Source organism: Podarcis cretensis, assembly GCF_951804945.1.
Source record: "Podarcis cretensis genome assembly, chromosome: 14".
In the NCBI taxonomy this organism is placed as follows: Eukaryota; Metazoa; Chordata; class Lepidosauria; order Squamata; family Lacertidae; genus Podarcis; species Podarcis cretensis.
The window spans coordinates 49,140,621-49,163,556 of record NC_137183.1 but is presented as its reverse complement, the minus strand read 5'-3'; the positions used below and the strand labels follow the sequence as shown (position 1 = coordinate 49,163,556).

At 46.0% G+C, this 22,936-nt stretch overlaps 1 protein-coding gene across 1 annotated transcript; it reads right to left on the bottom strand.

Moving 5' to 3' along the window:
• Nucleotides 1–203: 203 nt before the first annotated feature.
• TOP3A (DNA topoisomerase III alpha) lies at nt 204–22,034 on the bottom strand. Its single transcript, XM_079953716.1, has 19 exons — nt 21,302–22,034; nt 20,745–20,804; nt 19,400–19,473; nt 19,136–19,211; nt 17,528–17,636; nt 16,200–16,343; nt 15,675–15,845; nt 15,108–15,208; nt 14,946–15,020; nt 14,170–14,252; nt 13,322–13,529; nt 12,306–12,491; nt 9,951–10,080; nt 9,205–9,318; nt 8,947–9,112; nt 7,264–7,407; nt 5,622–5,744; nt 2,426–3,123; nt 204–1,366 (listed from the first exon to the last, which is right to left on the bottom strand). The coding sequence occupies exons 1-19, from the start codon at nt 21,488–21,490 to the stop codon at nt 1,188–1,190; spliced, it is 3,030 nt and encodes a 1,009-aa protein (XP_079809842.1). The 5' UTR covers nt 21,491–22,034; the 3' UTR covers nt 204–1,187.
• Between the last annotated feature and the right edge of the window lie 902 nt (nt 22,035–22,936).

Sequence of the window (22,936 nt, the reverse complement as noted above, 5' to 3'; positions counted from 1 at the left end):
CCCGGTGGTTCCCGCCATAACTATGTGCCTCACTCTTCCTTCCCTGGCGAGGTGACGAATTCTACACCATCTTTCATTGTGCAATATGTGATACACTGGCTGTTGGTTGTAAGAAGAGGCACAATACCAACATCACACACCAGGTCTTAAGTTAATTTATATATATATATATATAGAAAGAGCCCATAAATTACCCAAACCAGTTTGTAATCAGGCAGTAGCTTGCTTTTAATCAGAACGTCTACCAGACAACAAAGTGAGTTGGAGAGATGTTGTCTGCATCCCATATCCTCCTTCCTCTTATATAAGGTGCTGAGGCTTGCTGTCCTCGTTTGGAAGAAGTAAAGGACTTCCCGGAATGCGGGTGGTGTTCAGTAAACAATGGTTCTCCACCGTTGTTAGTCCACTGACCTTTAACATTTTCTAGGGAAGAAAAGCAGGCTCTACAGCGCTTTCAGTCACAAAACCTTTATACTGGTGGCTATTGCTTTGGAAAAGCAACACACACAGTTCAGGACCCATGAAAAAGTAAGATGAGGGTTCGTAAATCACAGCCGCAGCCTGCACCCCACAAAACAGTAGAGCTACACTCTGTAGTCTTGTTTGATGTCTCCTCTTGAGGGTGCGTTTGGCGCAAGGTCTCGGACCGCACACCTCTTCAAGCCAGTGTGTGTCAATGGAAAGAAACAGGCACTTCAGGCGAATTATCTTTGCCTTTGCAAGAATTCTGCTCACAGATCCGAAAAGAAGAGTTTGCTCCTTCCAAAGAATATACGGATTATAGAATAACTGACAGGAAATAAAAGTCTCTTGCGCTTTCTACTGTTCAGGCGGGGGGGGGGGGGGGGGGAAGACTTACTGAAAGATAAAAAGGGAGATCTGTAGGCTTCTGCATAAAGAGGGGTTAGTGGGAAGACTTTCTACCGCCTCAAAATTGTCTGACTCTTGAATGCATTACAGCTAAGAGAGCAAAGGCCTTTGCTGTGCCTGGCTCATAGAAAGCACACCTGACCTTCCTTCCACCAGCACTGGAAGAATGTGAAGGCCTGGCCGCAAAAGGAACCATGCTTGCAAGTAGGCTTCCAATATTCCAGGCAAACACTTCCTCGTTGCATTGTAAGAGTTCCCTCTCGTCCCTCATCCTTCTGAAGGGATGTCCTGGGTCAAATTCTGGGGGCTGGGCTGCTTCAGTGATTCTGTGGACATGTCTTCCTGGTATGGCCAGGTTGGTGGCAAATACCGCAAGTCCGTGGCCTCTTGGTAGTGGGCGCCCTTGCGGAAGAATCGCTGTCTGATCTTTTAGACTTAGTTCCTGAGCCTCTCGTGTTCCCTTTGTTTGTGAAGTGGTTTGAAGGAAAGGTGGTGTCTGGGGATAAAGAGAAGGAAAACATTTAAGATTTCTTCAAATGACGGAAGTGTGCCATAGAAGAGGGGTTGCCACTTCTTTTCTTTTTTTTTAGGTCTGTGGACACTTTGGAAAATTTGAGTGTGTATCTCTCCACTCCCCCACTTTGAGACAGATGCACACTTTCCATTTCCAAGGGATCTGGGTCAATGCTGGATCCTATAGAATTAAATCTGAGCCTTTGAAAGCAAATATTGCTGAAACTGGAAGTGGGAGAAAGCTGAAAGAGGAAGTTGGAAGAGTGATGATATTTTACATATTTTTAACAGAGAAAAAGGTAGCGACGCACACTACAACATGACCAAGGGGGTGGGCATTCATGGACACCGCAGGAAGACCTCAAGGGTGTCACTGCCCCCAAAAGGGGGCCATGTTAGAATATAAGCAGCCAACTTATACAAGGCAGACCAAAGTATATTGTTGATTGTGGCATCTTGCCCCACCCCCCTTTCTCGGCTCTGTGAGGGGTGGCCTGCTGCACTGTGAGACCTGAATAATTTTTCCAGCCTGTTTACTCTAGTCCAGCTACACCTTCGATAACCAGGGGAAAAAACTCTTTAGGGATTTGCCCTTTCCCCATCCTTGCTAGCCCTGGGCTGGTTAAACAGAGAGAGTGAGCAGCTTGAATACAGGACCTTTTCTCTGCTGAATTTCCCTCTGCTGCCCGCTGTGTGCTAAAATCTCAGAACAGGCAAATACAGTATTTTAAAAAGTGGAATCTTCGAGGATCTAGCAGATCAGCTGGAATCTACTTGGGAAGGTAAGTTTGCAAGCGAAGCCACATAGGATATTGGCAATTCCCTGCCATTTCAATCCAAAAAGGCACAGAGCTTCAAGTTACCTGCATTTGTATCCCACCATTCCTGTAAAGAGCTCAGACGGGGTGATGCAGGTGTGATTATTCATCTCCTTCCCCTGCCAGCTTCTCTCCTCCCAGGAAGCCTCCACACACTGGGCTGATTTTAACCTGACTCTCCAGTCGTCCCCCATCCCCCAAACCATCTAGACCCCTTTCCTTACCTGGTGCTGTGTTTTCATCCACCCACTGGAAAAAGCCACACTGCTGTTCCCTTGGCTTGGAGCAGGTGTGGAACTGACGTCCTTTGTTGGGTCCTTCTTTCTGAACCGTCCTGGTGACAGCAGGCTGGCCACACCTGCACACAGCTCCTCCTCCTCCTCCAGGGTCAGAGCCGTCACTCCAAGAGCGCCCTGAGCCCATTTCCCCTCTACCAAAGGGGCCTGGAGGGGGTGCAAAGCCCCTGGGCGTCCCAGTGTCCCTGCTGTCCGGTTGCTGATTGGCCCACAGGAAGAAGTTGCAGCTGCCAGCGCTGCATTTATAGAACTGCCTGCCTTGGTTGGGTCCTTCTTTCCGGACGGTGAGCAGCACAGCCTCCTCCCCACAGTTGCATACCACCGCGTTGTTCCCACCAGAATTGGCAGGTGCAGGGGGAGGATTTCGGGCGGCCCGTGCAGGAGGGCCTTGGGGAGCATTCGGGAGTGCCCTGTGGCTGTTCCGGTTGCTGTCGGCGCCGTCAGAGGAACGGTTGGCTTGTGAGAGGTTGCTTGCTTGGCTGGTCATCTGCAAAGGTCTTGGTGGCCCTTGAAGGTATTTCAGATCCAGGATCTCCCTCAGGGTTTCATCACAGCCTCCGATGCAGCCAACAAACTCCAGGGGCATTATGGGCGGAAGGCTGCCCCTCTTGAACTTCATCTTCAACCTAAACATCAGAGGTGTTACAAGTTAGCACTGGGCTTCATCCTGGCCAGCGTAGACAGCAACAGCTAGTCCAGGAGTGGGGAAGCTGTGGCCCTCTGAACATTGCTGGACTACAACTCCCATCATCCCCAACTCTTATTCATTCGTGCTGGCCAGGGCACCTGGGAGCAGGAATACAACATCTGGAGACCATACAGTGGTACCTTGGTTCTTGAACTTAGTCCATTCTGGGAGTCCGACTCCCGAAACCATTCAAAAACCAAGACGCGGCTTCCAAAAAACGTTTGCAAACCGGAACACTTACTTCCGGGTTTGCGGTGTTCAGGAGCCGGTTTGTTCGGCAACTAAGCCGTTCGAGAACCAAGATACCACTGTATTGTGTTATTTACTAGATCACAGTTCAAGCAGTTGCCTCCAAGTTTTTAATCTTTATAGTTGTCTTTAAGCAACTGAAGGCCTGCCAAGCAATAGATGGAGCAGTTATCCTCTGCTGTTCCAGAGGCCAGAACAAGAACCAATGTTTGGAAATTTCAGAGAAGCAGATTTTGGCTGAACACTATAGAGAAGCTTTCTAACTGTAAGAACTGTTCAACGGTGGAATAGACCTGTGGGAAGCGACGGGATCTTTGACAGAGGTATTTGTATACTGCATTGTAGATACTGCACTGAGCAGGAGATTAGACATTCTAAGGATGCCTTGCCAGTCAGCTCCCAAGGTCCTGCAAAGAGGGCACTGCCTATTATCTTCAAAAATGTGCAAGTAAAGGTCTTGCTCAGGAAGGAAACCTAACCCACATAGCACAGGCCACTTGGATTGTATCCAATGTTAGTTTGCTCAAAACAGACCTCAGCTGGTTAGCTCATGGTGCTGATAACGCCAAGGTTGCAGGTTCAATCCCTGTATAGGAGACCTGCATATTCCTGCATTGCAGTGAATTGTACTAGATGACCTTTCCAACTCTACAATTATATGGTTCTGTTGTGAGTAGAAGTTTGTTGGCTATTATTATTGTTAATTAAATTTCTATACCGCTCTTCATCCGATGATCACAGGGCAGCTTACAATCAGGGTGGATTTGATTTGAATCAAATTGATTCCAATCACGATTTAAATCACTAGGCAGTCAGACTTGATTTAAATCACTAGTCAGTAAGACTTGATTGAAATCTGGGGTTTTTTTACAGAAAGGTTCAACCTTGCTGGCATCCTCTTAACATTGACAACCAGATGAAGGTTTCATTTTTGGAAACATAAATTTTCAGAGTCGTTTTTACAGTTCTATCAAAAGTGACTGATTTGGTTATACTATTAGAAATACATTGACAGATAATTATGAAATTACCGTGAGGTTTAATAAGTTAAATGCTTATATTTGGACAACTTTTCTGTTGTACTTTTTTGGAGGGAGAAAAATAATCATTTCCTTGGTAACAATTTAAACAATTTATTTAACTAAAACAACAACATTATAGTATATGTCTCCATGTTTGTTAACTGATGTGGTTAAACGGGTGGTGTTTTTTAGCACACATGAAAAACTTAAAACAAATCCTTATTTCCTGATGAATAGCCTTTGGACTAGAATGTATCTTAAATAGAAAACAATCTTTAGAAAGATTTTTCCTCCAAAAGTGTTTTATTTTAAAAATCCGATTTAAAATTTTAAAATCCGATTTTTTAAAATAAAAATCATTGATTTTTGTCCACCCTGCTTACAATATTAAACTACAAAAATACACACCGTGATAACAAACAAAAACAATACCCCCCACTGTCTGCAGCTACGACCCGGTGTCCTGATTTTGCAGATTTGGCTGAGCATTTGGAAAACGTGGGACACTTGAACAACCTGTTTTACAATGGAGGGGAATATTGCAACTCGTCCCCTGCACCTCCCTCTTCAATAGCTGCTGCTGCAGAACATGGGTCATGCGCCACTCCCTAGCAGGGCAACCTCCTGCTACAATTCCCTCTAATGTGTCTGAGGAATGGATCTATTACTTGACTGTGTTAGAAGGATGTTGGAATGAAGCTATGTGGTCTTAGCAGAAATGATATAAAGGATTAAGTAAAAATAGATAGTTAACTGGTGAAAGAAGAGAGTGTAAAATTACAGTGTGTTAAGATAAATTATTAGGATAAAAACTAAGATAGAAAGGATTTGCTGAAATATCTAATTGAACTAGAATACAAAAAAGGGAGGTGTGAGGAGGTCGAGGAAACAAGCAAACGAAAAATGAGTTGTGGGAAGGTTTGATCTGTTTTTTTTCTTTTTCTTTTTTTCTGTTTTTTTCCTTGGTTGTTTGTCTTTTTTGTAATCTTTAAAATTGGAATAAATATTATTTAAAGAAAGAAGAAGGATCTATTACTTGGCTGAAATGCAAACACACTTCTCCTGCCTCTCAGGAGAAAATTCCACCTGATTCTTCAACCACTTCAAAAACCTGCCGCTAGGTATGCACCCCAAAGTGCCTCCCCATCTTTAGGAAAACACTCACATGTGCACCGAATGTGGTCTGCACACTTTGCAGATGGAGTCGTCCTTGCTGACTTCCAGCAGAGAATCGGGGAACCACACAGCAGATTTACAGGTGGGATAGCCCAAGCAGCTGAGGAAAAACCTGGGGATTTTTTTTAAAAAAAGAAAAAGCATTAAAAGGAAACAGCAGAATAGGGGAGGAACTATGGGAGAGGCTGTAGATCAGTGGCAGAGAATTTGCTCTACATGCAGAAGGTCCCGTGTTCAAATCCTGAGAAGTCTATGTAGGGTAGAAATGTCAGGATGACTAGCCCACAGAAAATTAACTACTCTTGATTCCCCATAGATATTATCTGTGTGGCCAATTGTAGTAAATGGATTCTTCAGAGGCAGGGCAGGTAGTGGGGAAAGAATCCAAGTGTCTTCCCCTGATGAACACATCCCTGTCTGGTCACCTAAAGGTAATTCTTGCTTGTCCCAGGTGACTAGGCAAGTGGTTATTTGCAGACTTTGGCTTTGTGGGTTGGCATCACACATTACAGGCAATTAGGGGCATAGGAAGGTGCCTTACGAGTCAGGCCATTGCTTTGCTATGGTCTACACAAGTCATATTTAATACAGTGGTACCTCGGGTTAAGAACTTAATTCGTTCTGGAAGTCTGTTCTTAACCTGAAACTGTTCTTAACCTGAAGCACCACTTTAGCTAATGGGGCCTCCTGCTGCTGCCGCGCCGCCGGAGCCCGATTTCTGTTCTCATCCTGAAGCAAAGTTCTTAACCTGAATCACTATTTCTGGGTTAGCAGAGTCTGTAGCCTGAAGCGGATGTAACCTGAATCGTATGTAACCCAAGGTATCACTGTATTTTCAGACTTGGGGCCTACCTTTAACCCATTTGGGGACCTGCTTCTCATTCAAAACCCAGCCAGGGAGTTCAATCCTGCTTTTCAGCCCAGGATTCAGCTGCTTCTCTACCCATCTCACACGTGATGTCAAGTGTGAGACAGGTGGGTGTGGCTTAACAAAAACAGTGTGGCAGGCCAAATGGGGAGCCAAAGTTTCCCCAGCGTCGAACTCTGCAAATATTAATCAGCAGAGAAGGAATACTGTCCCTTGGGCAGAATTTCAAGGGAATGCTCTCTAAGCAGGTCTGGGAACTGCTACCTATCTGGTCGCCCATGGTGAGTAACAATCACCTCCAGATGACCAACAAAGGCAATGGGCTCACACCCCCCCCCAATTAAATCCCATAGTGACTTGCAGGTATGTATTTACAGACTGACTGGTAAAGCATTTTTTGTGAACAAATATATTTGCAGACTCGTTTGTAAGCTGGGTGTTGTTTTAAAATGTCAGGTTGTTTACTCTCATATTGGCCCAGAGATGGGTTATTATTAGGCACACTGAAGTGAGTGCCTTGGGCGGTGGGATCTTGCTGGGATCCAGACGTGGCAGCTCCCACCGCAGTGCCTGCTGCCCAACCCTCCCACTGCTGCCACCGCTTCTAGTGAGCTCTCACTGCCGTCACCACCTCTCCTCACTTCCTGGTTGTGGGGGGAGAAGCAGAAGAGGACGCAACAGCAGGACCCCAGCTTTGGCAGGAGGGGACAACTTCTTGTTTCTTTTCAGGTGGCAAAACAGGATGGGCCGCCCCTGTACTGACCCTCCATTCTTCTTGGTCTTCAAAACCATGTCGCTGTTGCACTGTGGACATTTCCTAACAGGATCTGGCATTGCTGGGTAGATCTCTTCTTCTTGTGCAACGTGGGTCACTTCCCCAAAATACTGAGACAGAGCCTCATCCAGCCTGCAAAGACAAACAGACAAAGCTGCACTTGTTTTCCCCGGCTGCCAGCTGTTTCGGCTCAAAGGATTAGTGGGTTTATAAGTATTTGCACAGAAAACAAAACACAAGCAAATCAGCGTTCGTTCCTTAGCAGGAAAGATTGCGGAAGGCCATGCCAGAGACCCAGTTTCTGAAGGGAGGGGCAAGACTCCTTAAAAAGGCAAAGGGAGAAAAATTCTAGCCCTCCAGAGGCTGTTGGACTCCAGCTCCCATCATCCCATGCTGGCTGAGGATGATGGGAGCTAGAGTCCTGCAACATTCAGAAGGCACCCTCTCCCACCCACTCCTGTGCTACAGGAAGTGGCTCTTGCCAGGGAATAAAAGTAGAAGACAAAAGAAAATGATGGGTAAAAGGAGAAATGGGAGGGAATGAAAGAACAAAAGCAAGAGTCTATTTTATCAGCTGTATTAACTGCTCACCTAACTTGGGAGGTATGAGTAAATACAGAAGAGCGTAATACAGAATTGTCTTTCCTAAGAGAGGCTAAAAGCAGTTTGAGAGGGGTCAATAGGTGCCTCACATTATTACAGAAAGGGTGCACACACGAAAACAGGCAGAGTGAGGCACTCCTAGCAGACTGCCAATGTTATGAGCGGACTGGGAGTGCACAGCTCACTCATAAAATAATTGCACTTCTTCTGGTATTTATTTACGCAATTCATCTTGTGCAAATAAATACCTACAGTAGTACAGCAACGCTGACCACACCCAGTCTATATTCCATTATCCGCTTAAGGAGTGGACGACCAGTAGCACTTGGCCTGATTTCATGTAGATGGCACGGGTGGGGGGAATTAGGGGGGAGGGGTGATGGCAGTGGCAGAAAGACAGAAAAGGGTTGCCCTGCTCACTTTTTTGTCTCTGGCGCTGCCCACTGATAGCATGTAGCCCCCAACACATGGGTAGGCAAACTAAGGCCCGGGGGCTGGATCCAGTCCAATCGCCTTCTAAATCCGGCCTGCACACAGTCCGGGAATCAGTGTGTTTTTACATGAGTAGAATGTGTCCTTTTATTTAAAATGCATCTCTGGGTTATTTGTGGGGCCTGCCTGGTGTTTTTACATGGGTAGAATGTGTGCTTTTATTTAAAATGCATCTCTGGGTTATTTGTGGGGCACAGGAATTCGGTTTTTTTTCTTTTCCAAAATATAGTCCGCCCTCCCCATAAGGTCTGAGGGACAGTGGACCGGCCCCCCGCTGAAAAAGTTTGCTGACCCCTGTCCCAACAGGGGGGGGGGAAGGTTCCCCAGCCCTGACAAAGGCACCTTTCATTTACAAAATGTATATTCCCAACTGTGAACACAAGGAGCCAGGACTAATTTATTGATGACTCCAAGATATATTTGAACCCAGGTTTCCTGTGTGTGCCTCATGTCTATTGGAACCACGACAGTAATAAGAGCCACCACAATGTTGCAAAGCAATGAGATACGGAGGAGCTCAGCTGCCTCTCCTGGCTTGGGCACTGCCGAGTCCTAGAGAGGCAGGAAATGACTCACTTCTTTGCCTTTGCGACAGCTTCGATGAAGACTCGCTTGTACTTCTGGATCTGCTCCCTCAGCACAACAGATTTCTCCTTCCTCCCCTCACAGATCAGCTTCAGGTCAGCTTCCAGTTCGGCTCGGAGGTCAGGCTTAGACATCTCGTAGCCCATGGCATCGTAGCCTGGAGGGTGGGGTGGGGTGAAGACCTTGTGGTGAGGGAAAGGATGTGAGGAAGAGCGATCCTAAAAGCTCACTTAGAAGGCCCATCCTTACCTTCTACCAGCCCCATCCCCAGCTCCCCAGGAAGGAACCTCTGCTCTGGGGTGAGCCCCACGTACATGCGGGACTTGATGGTCTCAATGTGCTCCGCGTGGGTGGCATCTGTCCCTGAAAGTAATCGTTTCGGTTAGCACTCATCAGCAATGAGGGGCCTCCTGCCATTATTTCTTGCACAATACTGACTGAGAACTGTATTCACTACTCAAACGCTGGCCTTGCAAATGCATGCAATAAGCAGGGATACTGCATTTTGCCACTTGAACAAATCAACCCCTGTACCTACTGTTTACCAGTATCCCCAAAATCCACAGCTCCTTCCCCATTCACTTCGAAGAAGAGGAGTTTGGATTTGATATCCCGCTTTATCACTACCCGAAGGAGTCTCAAAGCGGCTAACAATCTCCTTTCCCTTCCTCCCCCACAACAAACACTCTGTGAGGTGAGTGAGGCTGAGAGACTTCAGAGAAGTGTGACTGGCCCAAGGTCACCCAGCAGCTGCATGTGGAGGAGCGGGGAAGCGAACCCAGTTCACCAGATTACGAGTCTACCACTCTTAACCACACCACCACCACACTGGCTCTCCTCCACTGTCCCCTTTTATCATTAAAATGCCCATCCCACAATACGTGTTAGTTCTCCGCACACTGCCAAAGGTTTAGGTAGCTTTTAGGCAGTGTGGTGTACAGAGCGTCTTGAGACATGCGATTACACTTCCCTTGAACTGCCTGTACGGGACTAACCGATGCCGTGCTTCTCCATGAGGGAAATGAGGTCAGCTTCTGTAAGCAGCTGGGGAGGGCTGGTCTCCCCATCCGTCATCTCCACTGTGGTGGGCTGAAAGCGAGACCCCCTCTCATACACTGGGATAACCTGTGGGGCAAGGGGAGAGAGAGACAGGCAGGCAGGCAGGCAGAGAGAGAAAGAAAGGACACAGTAAGAGAAGTCTACATTTGGAGTTGCTTAACTTAGAAAAGGGACGCAGGTGGCGCTGTGGGTTAAAGCCTCAGCGCCTAGGGCTTGCCGATCGAAAGGTCGGCGGTTCGAATCCCTGCGGCGGGGTGCGCTCCCGCTGCTCGGTCCCAGCGCCTGCCAACCTAGCAGTTCGAAAGCACCTCCGGGTGCAAGTAGATAAATAGGGACCGCTTACCAGCGGGAAGGTAAACGGCGTTTCCGTGTGCGGCTCTGGCTCTGGCCAGAGCAGCGATGTCACGCTGGCCACGTGACCCGGAAGTGTCTCCGGACAGCGCTGGCCCCTGGCCTCTTAAGTGAGATGGGCGCACAACCCCAGAGTCTGTCAAGACTGGCCCGTACGGGCAGGGGTACCTTTACCTTTACCTTTAACTTAGAAAAAAGGGAATAAGGGGTAGGGCTGGGCAATATCTGGTTTTCAACTTCACTATATATCGTGATATGCTGAAGTCATTGCGGATCAGTGCTTTATTGAGTGAGATCTTCCTTTGCAGCATGGCTTGAGCTCACATGGTGCTGCAACCGAAAAATGAGCCAGCTGACATCATGCCGATCTCAGGTGCTTGACAGGTGAGTGGGGAGCTCAGGATCTGGCCCGCTGGGTTGAAAAGGTTCCCTGCCCTCGTAATAATGGAATACTGAATGGTTTAGTTTATATAAAATATGCAGGGATTTATGTTGTGAAAAGTGAACCATGGAAAAAGAGGAAGGGAAGTCACTGATATTTTAAGGTTGTTTAAGTGAAGTTTCTAAAATGTAAAACAGAAATTTAATAAAAATTATATATATATATACACGCCCCCATATATATATATATATATATATATATATATATATATATATATGGTAAAGGGAAAGGGACCCCTGACCATTAGGTCCAGTCGTGACCGACTCTGGGGTTGCGGCACTCATCTCGCTTTATTGGCCGACGGAGCCGGCATACAGCTTCCGGGTCATGTGGCCAGCATGACTAAGCCGCTTCTGGTGAACCAGAGCAGTGCACGGAAACGCCGTTTACCTTCCCGCCAGAGCGGTACCTATTTATCTACTTGCACTTTGATATGCTTTCAAACTGCTAGGTTGGCAGGAGCAGGGACCGAACAACGGGAGCTCACCCCGTTGTAGGGATTCGAACCGCCGACCTTCTGATCGGCAAGTCCTAGGCTCTATGGTTTAACCCACAGCGCCACCTGCGTCCCATATATACAGTGGTGCCCCGCAAGACGAACGCCTCGCAAGACGGAAAACCCGCTAGACGAAAGGGTTTTCCGTTTTGGAGGCGCTTCGCAAAACGAATTTCCCTATGGGCTTCCTTTGCAAGACGAAAGCCCATAGGGAAATCTCCGGGACAGCGGGGAAGCGCAGCGCGTCTTCCCCACTGTCCTCGGACCTCCCCCGAAGGCTGGCGGTGGGGCGGAGAGACCTTCTCCCCGCGCCAGCCTTCGGATGGCTGTCCTGAAGACTTGCGGTGGGAGGAGGGTTTTCCTTCCCACCGCCAACTTTCAGAATGCTGTTCTGAATGTTGGCGTGGGGAGGAAAAACCCTCCTCCCACCGCAAGCCCCGGGAACAGAGAAGCGCTGCGCGCCTTCCCCTCTGTTCCCGTACCTGTCCTGAAGGCTTGCGGTGGGGAGAAAAGCCCTTCTCCACACCGCCAGCCTGGCAAGTGGTCTCCATAGGAACGCATTAATTGATTTTCAATGCATTCCTATGGGAAACCGTGCTTCGCAAGACGAAAAACTTGCAAGAAGAAAAAACTTGCGGAACAAATTAATTTTGTCTTGCGAGGCACCACTGTGTATATATATATATATATAATGAAAGAAAACCCTACTCCGTGGGCTGGGCAGACATTTGGCAGGATGGTTTTTTTAAAAAAAAATCATGTTCTTATGAAAAGGGAGTAGAGTGTATGCATAGCCAACATATAGCTACCACCAGTCCGAAAAGCTCTGTTGGCACACCATACTGTTTCCGTAAGTCTTTTTTTTTTTTGCCTTTGACATTTACAAATGGAGGGACAGATTTGGCCCAGGGGATCTCTGTTGCTGACCCCGCTACTGAGTCCAACCATACTGAACAAGTCCCACCTAGTCCTTGCTATGCATGAAGGATCAAGCACCCTCACCTTATCGCTCCACTTCTCGTAAGGATAGACATCTAGGTAATTTCTGGCCAGGATCATCAGCCCATGAGCCACAAAGCGCTCGTTAGCAATGTCAATCTCCACGGTTGTTTCCTGTCCCTTCGCATCTTGTGAACAGCAGGCCAGGAAGTGGCGCACAATGAATTCATAGAGTCGCTGGTCATTCCCCTATTAACAGAGTGCAAAGGAAAATGCATAATATGTGAATGGCATTTGAGAGGACAACACAGCTTCTGGTTCAGTTCAGGGAGACAGCTTTGGGCAGGGTAGAAAACAGGTATACTGTATAATAAACAAAGATTTCTCTTTCTACAGAAAGAAGCAGCAGCAAAGGATTCTAGAGTCTTTCACAAACTTTCAATAGCCACGGGACTTTAATCTGAATGGGAAACTTGCATGCCCTTACACCTGAAATGGCCTGCTATTTAAAGCATGGTAAGGTTGAGATTACTTTAATGTGCTCTGTCTGGGGCTGCCCTTGGCTTTGGAAGCCCCAGCTGGTCTGCAGGAATATCTCTGGTCATTCCCCAAGTTGGCGAGGCTCATTTGAAAAGAAAAAAAAAAGCCTTTAGTGTTATCGGTCCAGTCCTGTGGAACTCTCTGCCAATACAAATTCTGCAGGCACCATCTGTTCTTAAATGCCTGCTGAAAATGATTCCATACTGGCAGATCTATGCAGGCAATGAAGAATACATCCTTTCACAATGATTAATTGATGCCTATTTTCAACTTTTTTTTACAGTTTCTATTGTATTTTTTAATGGTTTTGTTTCTATAAATCACTTCGATTAAATTTTTACAACACACCACCATACAAATTCTTAAATAAATTAAAACGAGGCTCCACCATCACGTTTCTCAATGAGGATAAACTGTCACGGCTCCTCTGACAAGTGGCAGTTAGAAAAACAAGCCAGCCAGTCAGATTCTTAAGAGTAAACAAAGCAGCATATGATGTAATAAGCATGAAAAAAGCAACCCCAACCACATGGGCTCACCTGCAAATTTCCCGCGTATTTTGTAGGATGAATAGGGGGGTGAGCCTGATCTGATTTAGTTCCACTACGTGGGGTCGGCCCACCCTGGTCCAGAATCCTTTGTGCAAAGGCTCCCCAGTGAGGGTCTTGCGTTTGAAGTTGCACCAAGTTGGGGAGGTTTAGGTCTTTAGGGAAAATATTGGTCTCTGTTCGAGGATAACTTATGTACCTTAAAAATAGGAAATAAAGGGCCATTTAAAAATGACAATTTATAACATAAAATAAACATTACTTTCAAACAAATCTACACCTAATTTTGTTAAAAGGCCGAATGTTTTTTAGTAGCAGATATTAGCACTCAACAAGCTACAGACTGCTTTGGCCCTGTATACCTGGAGAAGAGTTTCCGGCCCCATCCTCCAGCCCTGACACTGAGATCCAGCTCTAAGGGCCTTCTAGTGGTTCCCTCACTGCGAGAAGTGAGGTTACAGGGAACCAGGCAGAGAGCCTTTTTGATAGTCATTCGCGCCCCGTGGAACACCCTCCCAGCAGATGCCAAACAAGTAAACAGCTATGTGATTTTAAAAAGACATCTGAAAGTTCAGGGAAGTTTTTAGTGTGTGATGTCCTACTGTGCTTTTATTTTTAGCTGGTAGCTTCCCAGAGTGGCCAGAACAACCCAGTCAGATCAGTGGCATATTAATAATAATAATAATAATAATAATAATAATAATAATAATAATAATAATAAACCATTAGGACTTCCATGTGATCCTGATCCATCGCTCATCTTCCATTGTGTCTGCTTCTGGAAATACTAACCTGAATGTTTTATACAACAAACAGGCACAAACTACTGCATTTTTTACCCCTGAGTGTAGAGCTTCTCAGCAATTTTCATGGTTTCTTTGGCATTTATTTTCAGCTTACGGGAAGCCAACTTCTCAAGTTCCTATATCAGAGGCAGATGGGGAAAATATATGCTCAATGACTGCGCTGCCAGAAGGTCAATGTGCAATTTGACATTAAAATAAGCTGGTCTATTAGCTTCAAAAAACCATAACACGTCTAAAATACTAGTGAGGGCTTCCCCAACCAGGTGCCCTCCAGATGTTGTTGGACTGCAGCTCTCATCAGCCCCAGCCAGCTTGACCAACAGCCAGGAATGATGGGAGATGTAGTCCAGTAACATCTGGAGGACACCAGGTTGGGGAAGACTGTTCTGGTAAACACGCCAAACTCTGAAAATTGTAGCACTGTCTCAGCGCCAAGAAACAGTAGGCCTGATAGTCACATATTTCAATTAGCAAAAGACAGAAGCATCATCTTCCAAAAGCTCTGCAAGTGGCGTAGGGCAATGTCAGAGCTTTTCAGACTTATCAATACTTCCCTGTTTCTCCTGTGTGTTGTACTTGATAAATATTCCACGAGTTCTAAAGCTGAGGAATTCAAGGGATTAACCTAAGGAACCCACATCTTTCATACATTCAAAAAGAGAATATTTGTAGTGAGCCTCTTTCTATGAGGCTTTCCAATAGGACATTGATTCAGAATATGAAGTCAAGTAAGAGCTCTTGATTAGTTGCTCTCCTGAGAGCCATTTCCATTACGTCCTAATGCCAGGACCCTCTTTTCATAAACATACCACGGTGTCTAGTGGCAGGGGTCTCCATTTACTCCTTGGTCTGCTCCCAATCTCCACAACTGTGGCAACTGGATCCTAAGAGAAAAACAAGCAGCAAGAGTGAGCTGTCTACGGGGCCTTGGAATGCTAAGAGAATGCAGACTGGACTATGTAGTTTCTTACCTCCATGCACATTTGGTAGAGAACAAGGCATGCTGTGTGGTTGAAGAGACGGTTCCTCTTCCAGCTGAAGTCCACAATGCCTTCCTCATGGTCATGGGTCACTGTAGAGAGAAGGCAGATCACTTTTGAGACCCAGCGTCACAAAGGGCATACAACACAGAAGCAATGCACTCAAAGCAGGAGTGAGAAGCTTGTAGCTCTCCAGATGTTTTGGACTACAACTCTCATCACCTGGGCCATTGGACATGCTAGCTGTAGTTGGTCCAACATCTGGAGGGCCACAGGTTCCTCATCGTTGATATTTGCATACAGAATTGTGCTGAGGAAGGGCGATTCCACTCAATATCAACAGAGCACAAGGTCCAAAATTATGAGAAAGACAATATATTTATTTGTGGATAAAAGCAAGCTCCTATAGCGGCAGACAAATATTTTGACAATGCAAACAATTTTTATAAACATAAAAAAAAGTTTTTGCAATTTACATTATTTAATAGTAAAAGGTAAATTGCAATACCTTTTCTTTTTTAATGTTTCGCTTTCTGCATTTGATATTCTGAAACATACCTTTAATTTTGTAGAATAACTCAGGAACAAAGGCCTGAATGGCTTTAAACCTTTCCACCACAAACCCCAGTGTTGGGAACTGACAACTTCCGTAGCTGATCAGCTGTTCTGCTAAAACGTTGGGGAAGAGTTTCTGGAACCTCAAAGTCTGGAATCGGGTGAAGGCAGCACCTAGGCAGAGAAGAGAAAATAAGCCAAATGGCCGTGCATCCATCCGTACTGGAGAGACAGGTGTTACTGCACAGGACTAGCCATGAGAGTATGTTTCTAGTACTTAAGTTTTTTTAGAACAACAACAACAATTGAAAATATAACAAGCAGTGCATTAACAGAAAGCTCACAATTTTTGGAAACACACCACATGCAGAGCAAATACCTGTGCTTTGAAAGACCTTTCCCAATAATACGCTAGTATCATCTTTATACTGACCTATGCCACAATATCCATTGTGACCCAAGTATATACATAGCACGAGGGGTGTTTATATGCGGATAAACTACCCCTTATGCCTTTCGCTCCCATACCTATCCTGAGATCCAACTCTTGTCTGACATCCACAGCATCGCTAATATTCTGATTGGGCTGGGTGAGATTCTCACAGGCAGTTCTGATGGCACCAGGTGTGATCTCAGAGAAGCGAGCTCGGAATACCTGGAGGCTTGGCTTCACTGTCCACCAGAAAGAGAGATTAATGGCAGGTTTAGACAGAGGAAGCAACATGATTAAAATAATTTAAGAAATCTCAATAACATCCCAGTGGTCCACAAAACATAGCTGACATCTTTGCCTCATAGTGCTATTGTTACGAAGGTGCTTTTAAGTCGATTTAATAGGCCATGGTAAATATTAGGAGAGAAAATACTTTTAAGGCATGTTGGGCTCAAGGCCCAATAGATGAAGAATCCTTAAACTGTGGCTTGTGGACCACCACTGGTCCAGATGTGCTTTTGGGTAATCCATAAGACCATCTCAAAAACAGGAAATACTGCTGAAGGTAATTTCCACAGATAAACTACCGTATTTTTTGCTCTATAAGACTCACTTTTTCCCTTCTAAAAAGTAAGGGGAAATGTGTGTGCGTCTTATGGAGCGAATGCGGGCTGCGCAGCTATCCCAGAAGCCAGAACAGCAAGAGGGATTGCTGCTTTCACTGCGCAACGATCCTTCTTGCTGTTCTGGCTTCTGAGATTCAGAATATATTTTTTCTTGTTTTCCTCCTCCAAAAACTAGGTGCGTCTTGTGGTCTGGTGCGTCTTATAGAGCAAAAAGTATTGATTCCTTTGTTCCACAAATAGGATTGATTCATGCCAAATTCTGAATAAAAACTCAGCTCCGAAGCAGCTGCATTTGCACAGAGTAAAGGGGAAGCATTACCAGATGGCAAGCAGATGTTTCTTCCTATTCACATGCTTTGCAGCACAGATACTATGAATCAGGACCAACTCTTAACTGAAGCACACAGTATAGCTGCGTCAGAATGCAGAAGGAGCCAAATTCCAGAAGCCTTGTCTATGGCTTCCCATAGAAAATGTGATGGTCCACAAAATCCAAAGCAAACTAGAACAGGGGCACAATGGGTACACTATAAATCCCAGTGCTGTGTGTATCACTGTGCAAGAGTGGGAGAATTCGGAAGCAGGCTCAGAGGCCTAGATTATTAGGCACCACATTCTCTGCTTTTGGTCCACTATAATACAAGCATTTCAGGTGGAGGGGAGAGGAAATCACTGCACTGAACAGACTCGGCTGCATCTGGGAAGACTCTGCTTGAAGGAAGGTTGGTCTACGTGCATTTCACTGACCTAGGATTCTGTTAAGGAGGGTCACATTCTCACACTACAACCCCACACACCTGCTTTGCAAACGTTAATGATCTCGAAGCCAATGTTCTCTCCTTCGCGATCGCAATCTGTCCAGATCACCAGAGCCTGGCACTGCTGAACTTCTCGCTCAAGTGTTCGCTGGAATAAGTAGTGGGACAAGATGAGAGAACATGGAAACAAGCCATCCACAATGCTGCTGGTTTTAATTACTGCCTACCATGCAATCAGCAGGTGGCAAGGACACAGAACACATTTCTACAGTTAACAGGAAAGACACAACATGCTCCCAGGCTTAGGCCAAAAACAATGGGACTTACTTCCAAGTACACATGTGTAGGATTTTGCTACAACGAAAATCTATGCACGCCTACATAATCTCACAAATTTCAGTGGGGATTGCTCCAAAGCAAGCATGCACAGAATCAGGAATTTCAGGGGGTATTTGAAAACAGAAGATACCAGTTTTCCCTTTGTCTTCTCTAGCTTTAGTGTTAATATTATTTTTTACTGCTGTATTGTAGATTTCATTTTAACCATGTAGCTATTTATGTTTCAGTTGTTATTGTTTTGTGTCAGCCGCCAATCTGGTGCCCTACAGGTGTTTTGGACTACAACTCCCATCATGCCCAGAAGGGGCTTCTGCTAAGATGTAATTCAAAACTGCTGGAGGGCACCAGGTTGGAAAAAGCTGTTCTATATAACTGTTAAGTTGTGGAGGTTGCGGACTCTCCTTCCTTGGAGGTTTTGAAGCAGAGGCTGGCCGGCCATCTATCATGGATATTTTAGCTGAGATTACAGCATTGTAGGGTTGGACCAGATGATCCTTGATGTCCCTTCCGGTTTTACAAGTCTACGATTCAAAGTTGCCTTGTGAGTACTAATGAGTGGAAAGATGGTGCATATACATTAAAAATAAAGAGTTCCCATGCGCCTCAGAGTATGCAGTACAGTCGTACCTTGGAAGTCGAATGGAATCCATTCCAGAAGCCCGTTCAACTTCCAAAACGTTTGGAAACCAAAGCGACTTCTAATTGGAAGCTGCAGAAGCCACCTTGAATGTTCGGATTCCAAAGAATGTTCGCAAACCAGAACACTCACTTCCAGGTTTGTGACATTCAGGAGCCAAAACGTTCGAGTACCAAGGCATTCGGGATCCAAGGTACAACTGTACAATGATTTACCTGCCCCCCAATCACCTACCAGCCAGTTTTAAAGGGGGAAATTGGAGCCTGCTATATACAAGCCTGGTGAGGGAGTTCAGCTCTGATTACAGACAAACATGGTTTTACATCCCATCGCATGGATTTGCAAGCCCCAACATTTCTGATCCACAGTACAATACGGAGGCAACAATTGTGACATTTATGGTCTCTGGCCTTGGGGCAGAATGCCTTGAGTCATAATTTGTGAACAAGAAAGTAGCCAACAATACTGCAGAGTGCAACTGCAAGTTCAAGCTATCGTAACAGTTTGCAAAAAGGCCCGTTTAAAAAGCGGGCAAACTTGCCCCTGCTGAAGGTACAAGGGATGCAACTGGAAAATATTACTAGGCAAAGATCCTCAGATAGAGATTACAGGATGGTAGAATGGTAGAGGATAACAGCAGTTACAGCAGAAAGGATTGCAGCAACACAAACCTTAATGTCCATATAGTTTTCAGGGCAGAATGTCTCAATTTCAGCATCAAAGAGGACAAGTGGATTGCAGCTGTGCCTGAGTGTCAGCAAAATATACAGTCAAACAACAACAGACAAGAGCAGGCAGCAAGTCTAAAGAAATGCCTTCCACTTTCTAAAGACATCTGCTGCGGTAAAGGCAACAACTTCCTACAGCTTCTATTCAAAATCTCAGCATGTAACTGCAGAAATATGAACTATCCTCAGAGATCCACTCATACATACCATTTTCGAAAGGGAATCTTAAAGTCTTGAGCCAGCAAATGTCCAGAAACAGAAGTCATCACCACAGCTACATTCTGCAGAAGCCAGAGGAACAAGGATTATTCCCTGGCAGAGCCAACGAAATGCTTAAAACCCTCCGCCCATAATGGGCTTCTAAGATAAAGTCCTCTCAGGTTCATTGTAAAGAGATCAAGAGATAGGGTTCAGTCACTGCCGTGCACAAATGAATCCGGCTTCCTAAAGAAGAAACAGAGACACTTCCAAAATTCAAACACTTTCAGTTTGTTTGTTTGCGTTTGTGTGTGCATGTGTATACACACACACACACACACACACACAAATGTGATAAGGTTGTTTTCTGCTGCTCCAGAGAAGCGGACACGGAGCAATGATTCCAAACTACAAGAAAAAAGATTCCACCTAAACATTAGGAAGAACTTCCTGACAGTAAGAGCTGTTTGACAGTGGAATTTGCTGCCAAGGAGTGTGGTGGAGTCTCCTTCTTTGGAGGTCTTTAAGCAGAGGCTTGACAACCATATGTCAGGAGTGCTCTGATGGTGTTTCCTGCTTGGCAAGGGGTTGGAGTCGATGGCCCTTGTGGTCTCTTCCAACTCTATGATTCTATGATTCTATAAAACAAGCTTCACAATTACAAGGGGGAAGTTATGAAAAATACTTATTCTATATTGGCTCAGTCACTTCCACAGAATGGAAATTGGCAGAATCCCCAAGGACATGCTCTATGTCAGGCTTCCTCAAACTTGGCCCTCCGGCTGTTTTGAGACTACAGTTCCCATCATCCCTGACCATTGGTCCTGCTAGCTAGGGATCATGGGAGTTGTAGGGCAAAAAAAAACATCTGGAGGGCCGAGTTTGAGGAAGCCTGCTCTATGGGGAGCTGGCTTCAGGTACCAGGCCCATTGGCAGACCATCCCTGTGTTACAAAAATGTCTGCAAATGTGACGTGAAGGCTGGCAACGTCAACACCACCATGCGGGAATCTCTTGCATGAGACACTAGTGCCTGAAGACAGACTGTCAGGTTGTGTATCCATAGAAAGTGACCAGAGGAGGAATGACTACTGGAAGGAACACAGAGAGAAGAACCGCTGTGGTGCATCTGCACTGATTCGTGGGGTTGACCTCACTTACCTAAGTAAGCCTCAGCGAATTCAACAGGACAGGACTTACATCTGAGTAGACATGCTTCAGATTGTGCAGCAAATCTGTATAGTAACTACCACTATCTTTTGATGTGGATTAGAACCTGCCTCTCTTTCTCTCACACACACAGTTTCATCAGATCAGTAGCAAAGCACAATGGCAAAGGATAGCTGGATACATACCTGGCCAAACATATGATACTGGCATTCGTAGATCTTGTTGAACCTGGAAAACCCTTCTCTCTAAAAAGGAAGAATTCCAGGACATAACGAATTAGATCAACATATAGCTAAGATGTGTAATGTTTACAATGAAGGTAATCCTGTACAAAATTATTCTCATCTGTAATTGTCAGGCACTGCTGAAGTCACGATAAGCATACATTCTGCTGTGTGCAATAACAGGGAAGACTGATATTTGGCATCTTACATGCAGCAAAATACATGCCTGCAATCGTCACAGGTTGCATACTATGCTCAGGTTGGATATAGGTTTTTCTATATAGGAACACTGTCACACTGGAACCAGCCCTCAGCTGCCACCACACTCTTTTTCAGGTATTACAGTGTCTGAATAATCTACATTTTTGACCAGCAGCACTGTATAACCTTTTGTTTGTGATTCTTTTTGCGGACCAATATTTCATTAGGAGTGTTGTGCTTTAGCGGTATAGTGTTTTACTCCCCTCCAACCATTCAAATAAATAAATAAATATTGTATCACTATTGCGCTCTCCTACCCTTCTCATCCTGCTGTTGGAAAGGATGTCTGCAATCCCCCTGGCAGCATCATTTTTCTCTGCCACGCAGAGAACCTTCTGGATGTTTCGGACCATCGTGCCCTCAGCAGCCTGAGAGAAGCAAAGGCTCCAGGACCGGAAGAGCAATCCAACTCCACAGCGGGCAAACAGTCTGCTCTGACCAATCATCCTGAGAGCTGGACCCAATTCCCAGCCTGCCAAGCCATGACGGTGCCTTCTTCGCAAGGCTGCTTTATCTGTTTATAAGGCCACCATGGAAACAATGGGATCAGCATCAAAAGTTGGTTAATACAGGATTATAACCCAGTTTCGGATACAGTGGAAGACAGCTCACTTGCCACACGTGAACCGTGAAAGGTTGCAAAAACAGCTGGATGTTCTGATGTGCACAGGTTCCCATTTCTTACAAACGTGGACTTGCAAAGGGATGGAGTTCTTTGATAGCCCAAGGCTGTTGGACTAGGAACTGGGGGGCCCTTCCACACCAAGAGGCCTGCCAACGGGCTCCACAGCAGGAACTCCCCTTTCAAGAGGAGACCATTCAAACCAGCACCAGACTGCGTTTCCCTCAGTGTCCAAGGCGGAGGAAATCAGTATTGCCGCTTGTCCCTGGTCAAAGCACGATTCTGAACTTATCTGACCACTAGATCCTACTCCAGAGTGCAGACCACCAGGATTCATGCATGTAAAACCCTGGAGCCAGCACTGCCCCTCCCACCTCAAGGCCAAGCCCACCCCTCCATCCACTCAACAGCTACTTGGCCAACACCCCCCCCCCCACGATGGTCCTTTCCCTACCTTTCTGCCCCCTCCTTTCTTTTCTTCCCAAATTCAGCTTTTTCGCTCTTTTTAATATTCCCTCCCCCAGCAGCAATAAATGCCAATCCTACGTTGTTGGTTTTTTAAAAGCCTCCCTCTCTCTTGAAACCTTTTGCTCCGACTTTTTCATAACCTCCTCCCAAAAGCTCGCTCCCACCCCCAATTCTAAACAAAACAAAACAAAAACGTCAAACTCCCCCTCCCCCCCCAAAGCTTTTTCTCAGGGGTCGCTTTTCTCTGCCTGTTTTGCCCCCCCCCTTTCAATTCCTCCTCCCAGCCCTCCCTCGGGTGCTTCGCCCCCTTTTTCTTCCTCAGGGTCTCCCCCACTTTCTCTCTCTCTCTCTCTCCTCCGACTTCCCTCACTCTTCCCTCCTTCACAGAAGAGGAGCTTTCCCGCCTGCCAGCCGTATTCCGCGCCGTCGTAAACGCACGACGCGAAAGAGAAGCGGGCAGGGCGGGTTCGTTTCCCTTTCTGCGTTGCTTTACGGCTTCTCCGAAAGAGAGAGCGGCGGAGGAATACGCAGCAGTAGCAGAAGCGGGAGGCGGCGGCGCGCGCTTGAAAACTACCACTCCCAAAATGCCCCGCGGTGGTGGCTGACGTAAACAACCGAGCTACTTAATTTTTTTGAACCGAACTTTTTTTTTTTTAACGCTGTTTTCAAGTAGTATTACATTCGCCAGTTCTGTGCTGCCTCTACTTTTGCTGTTTTTTAAAAAAAGGGGGGGGACGAAAAGCAGTGAGGGGAAAGAGGGAACTGCAACACCCATGATGCACCGCGGTCGCGCGACCTCTTT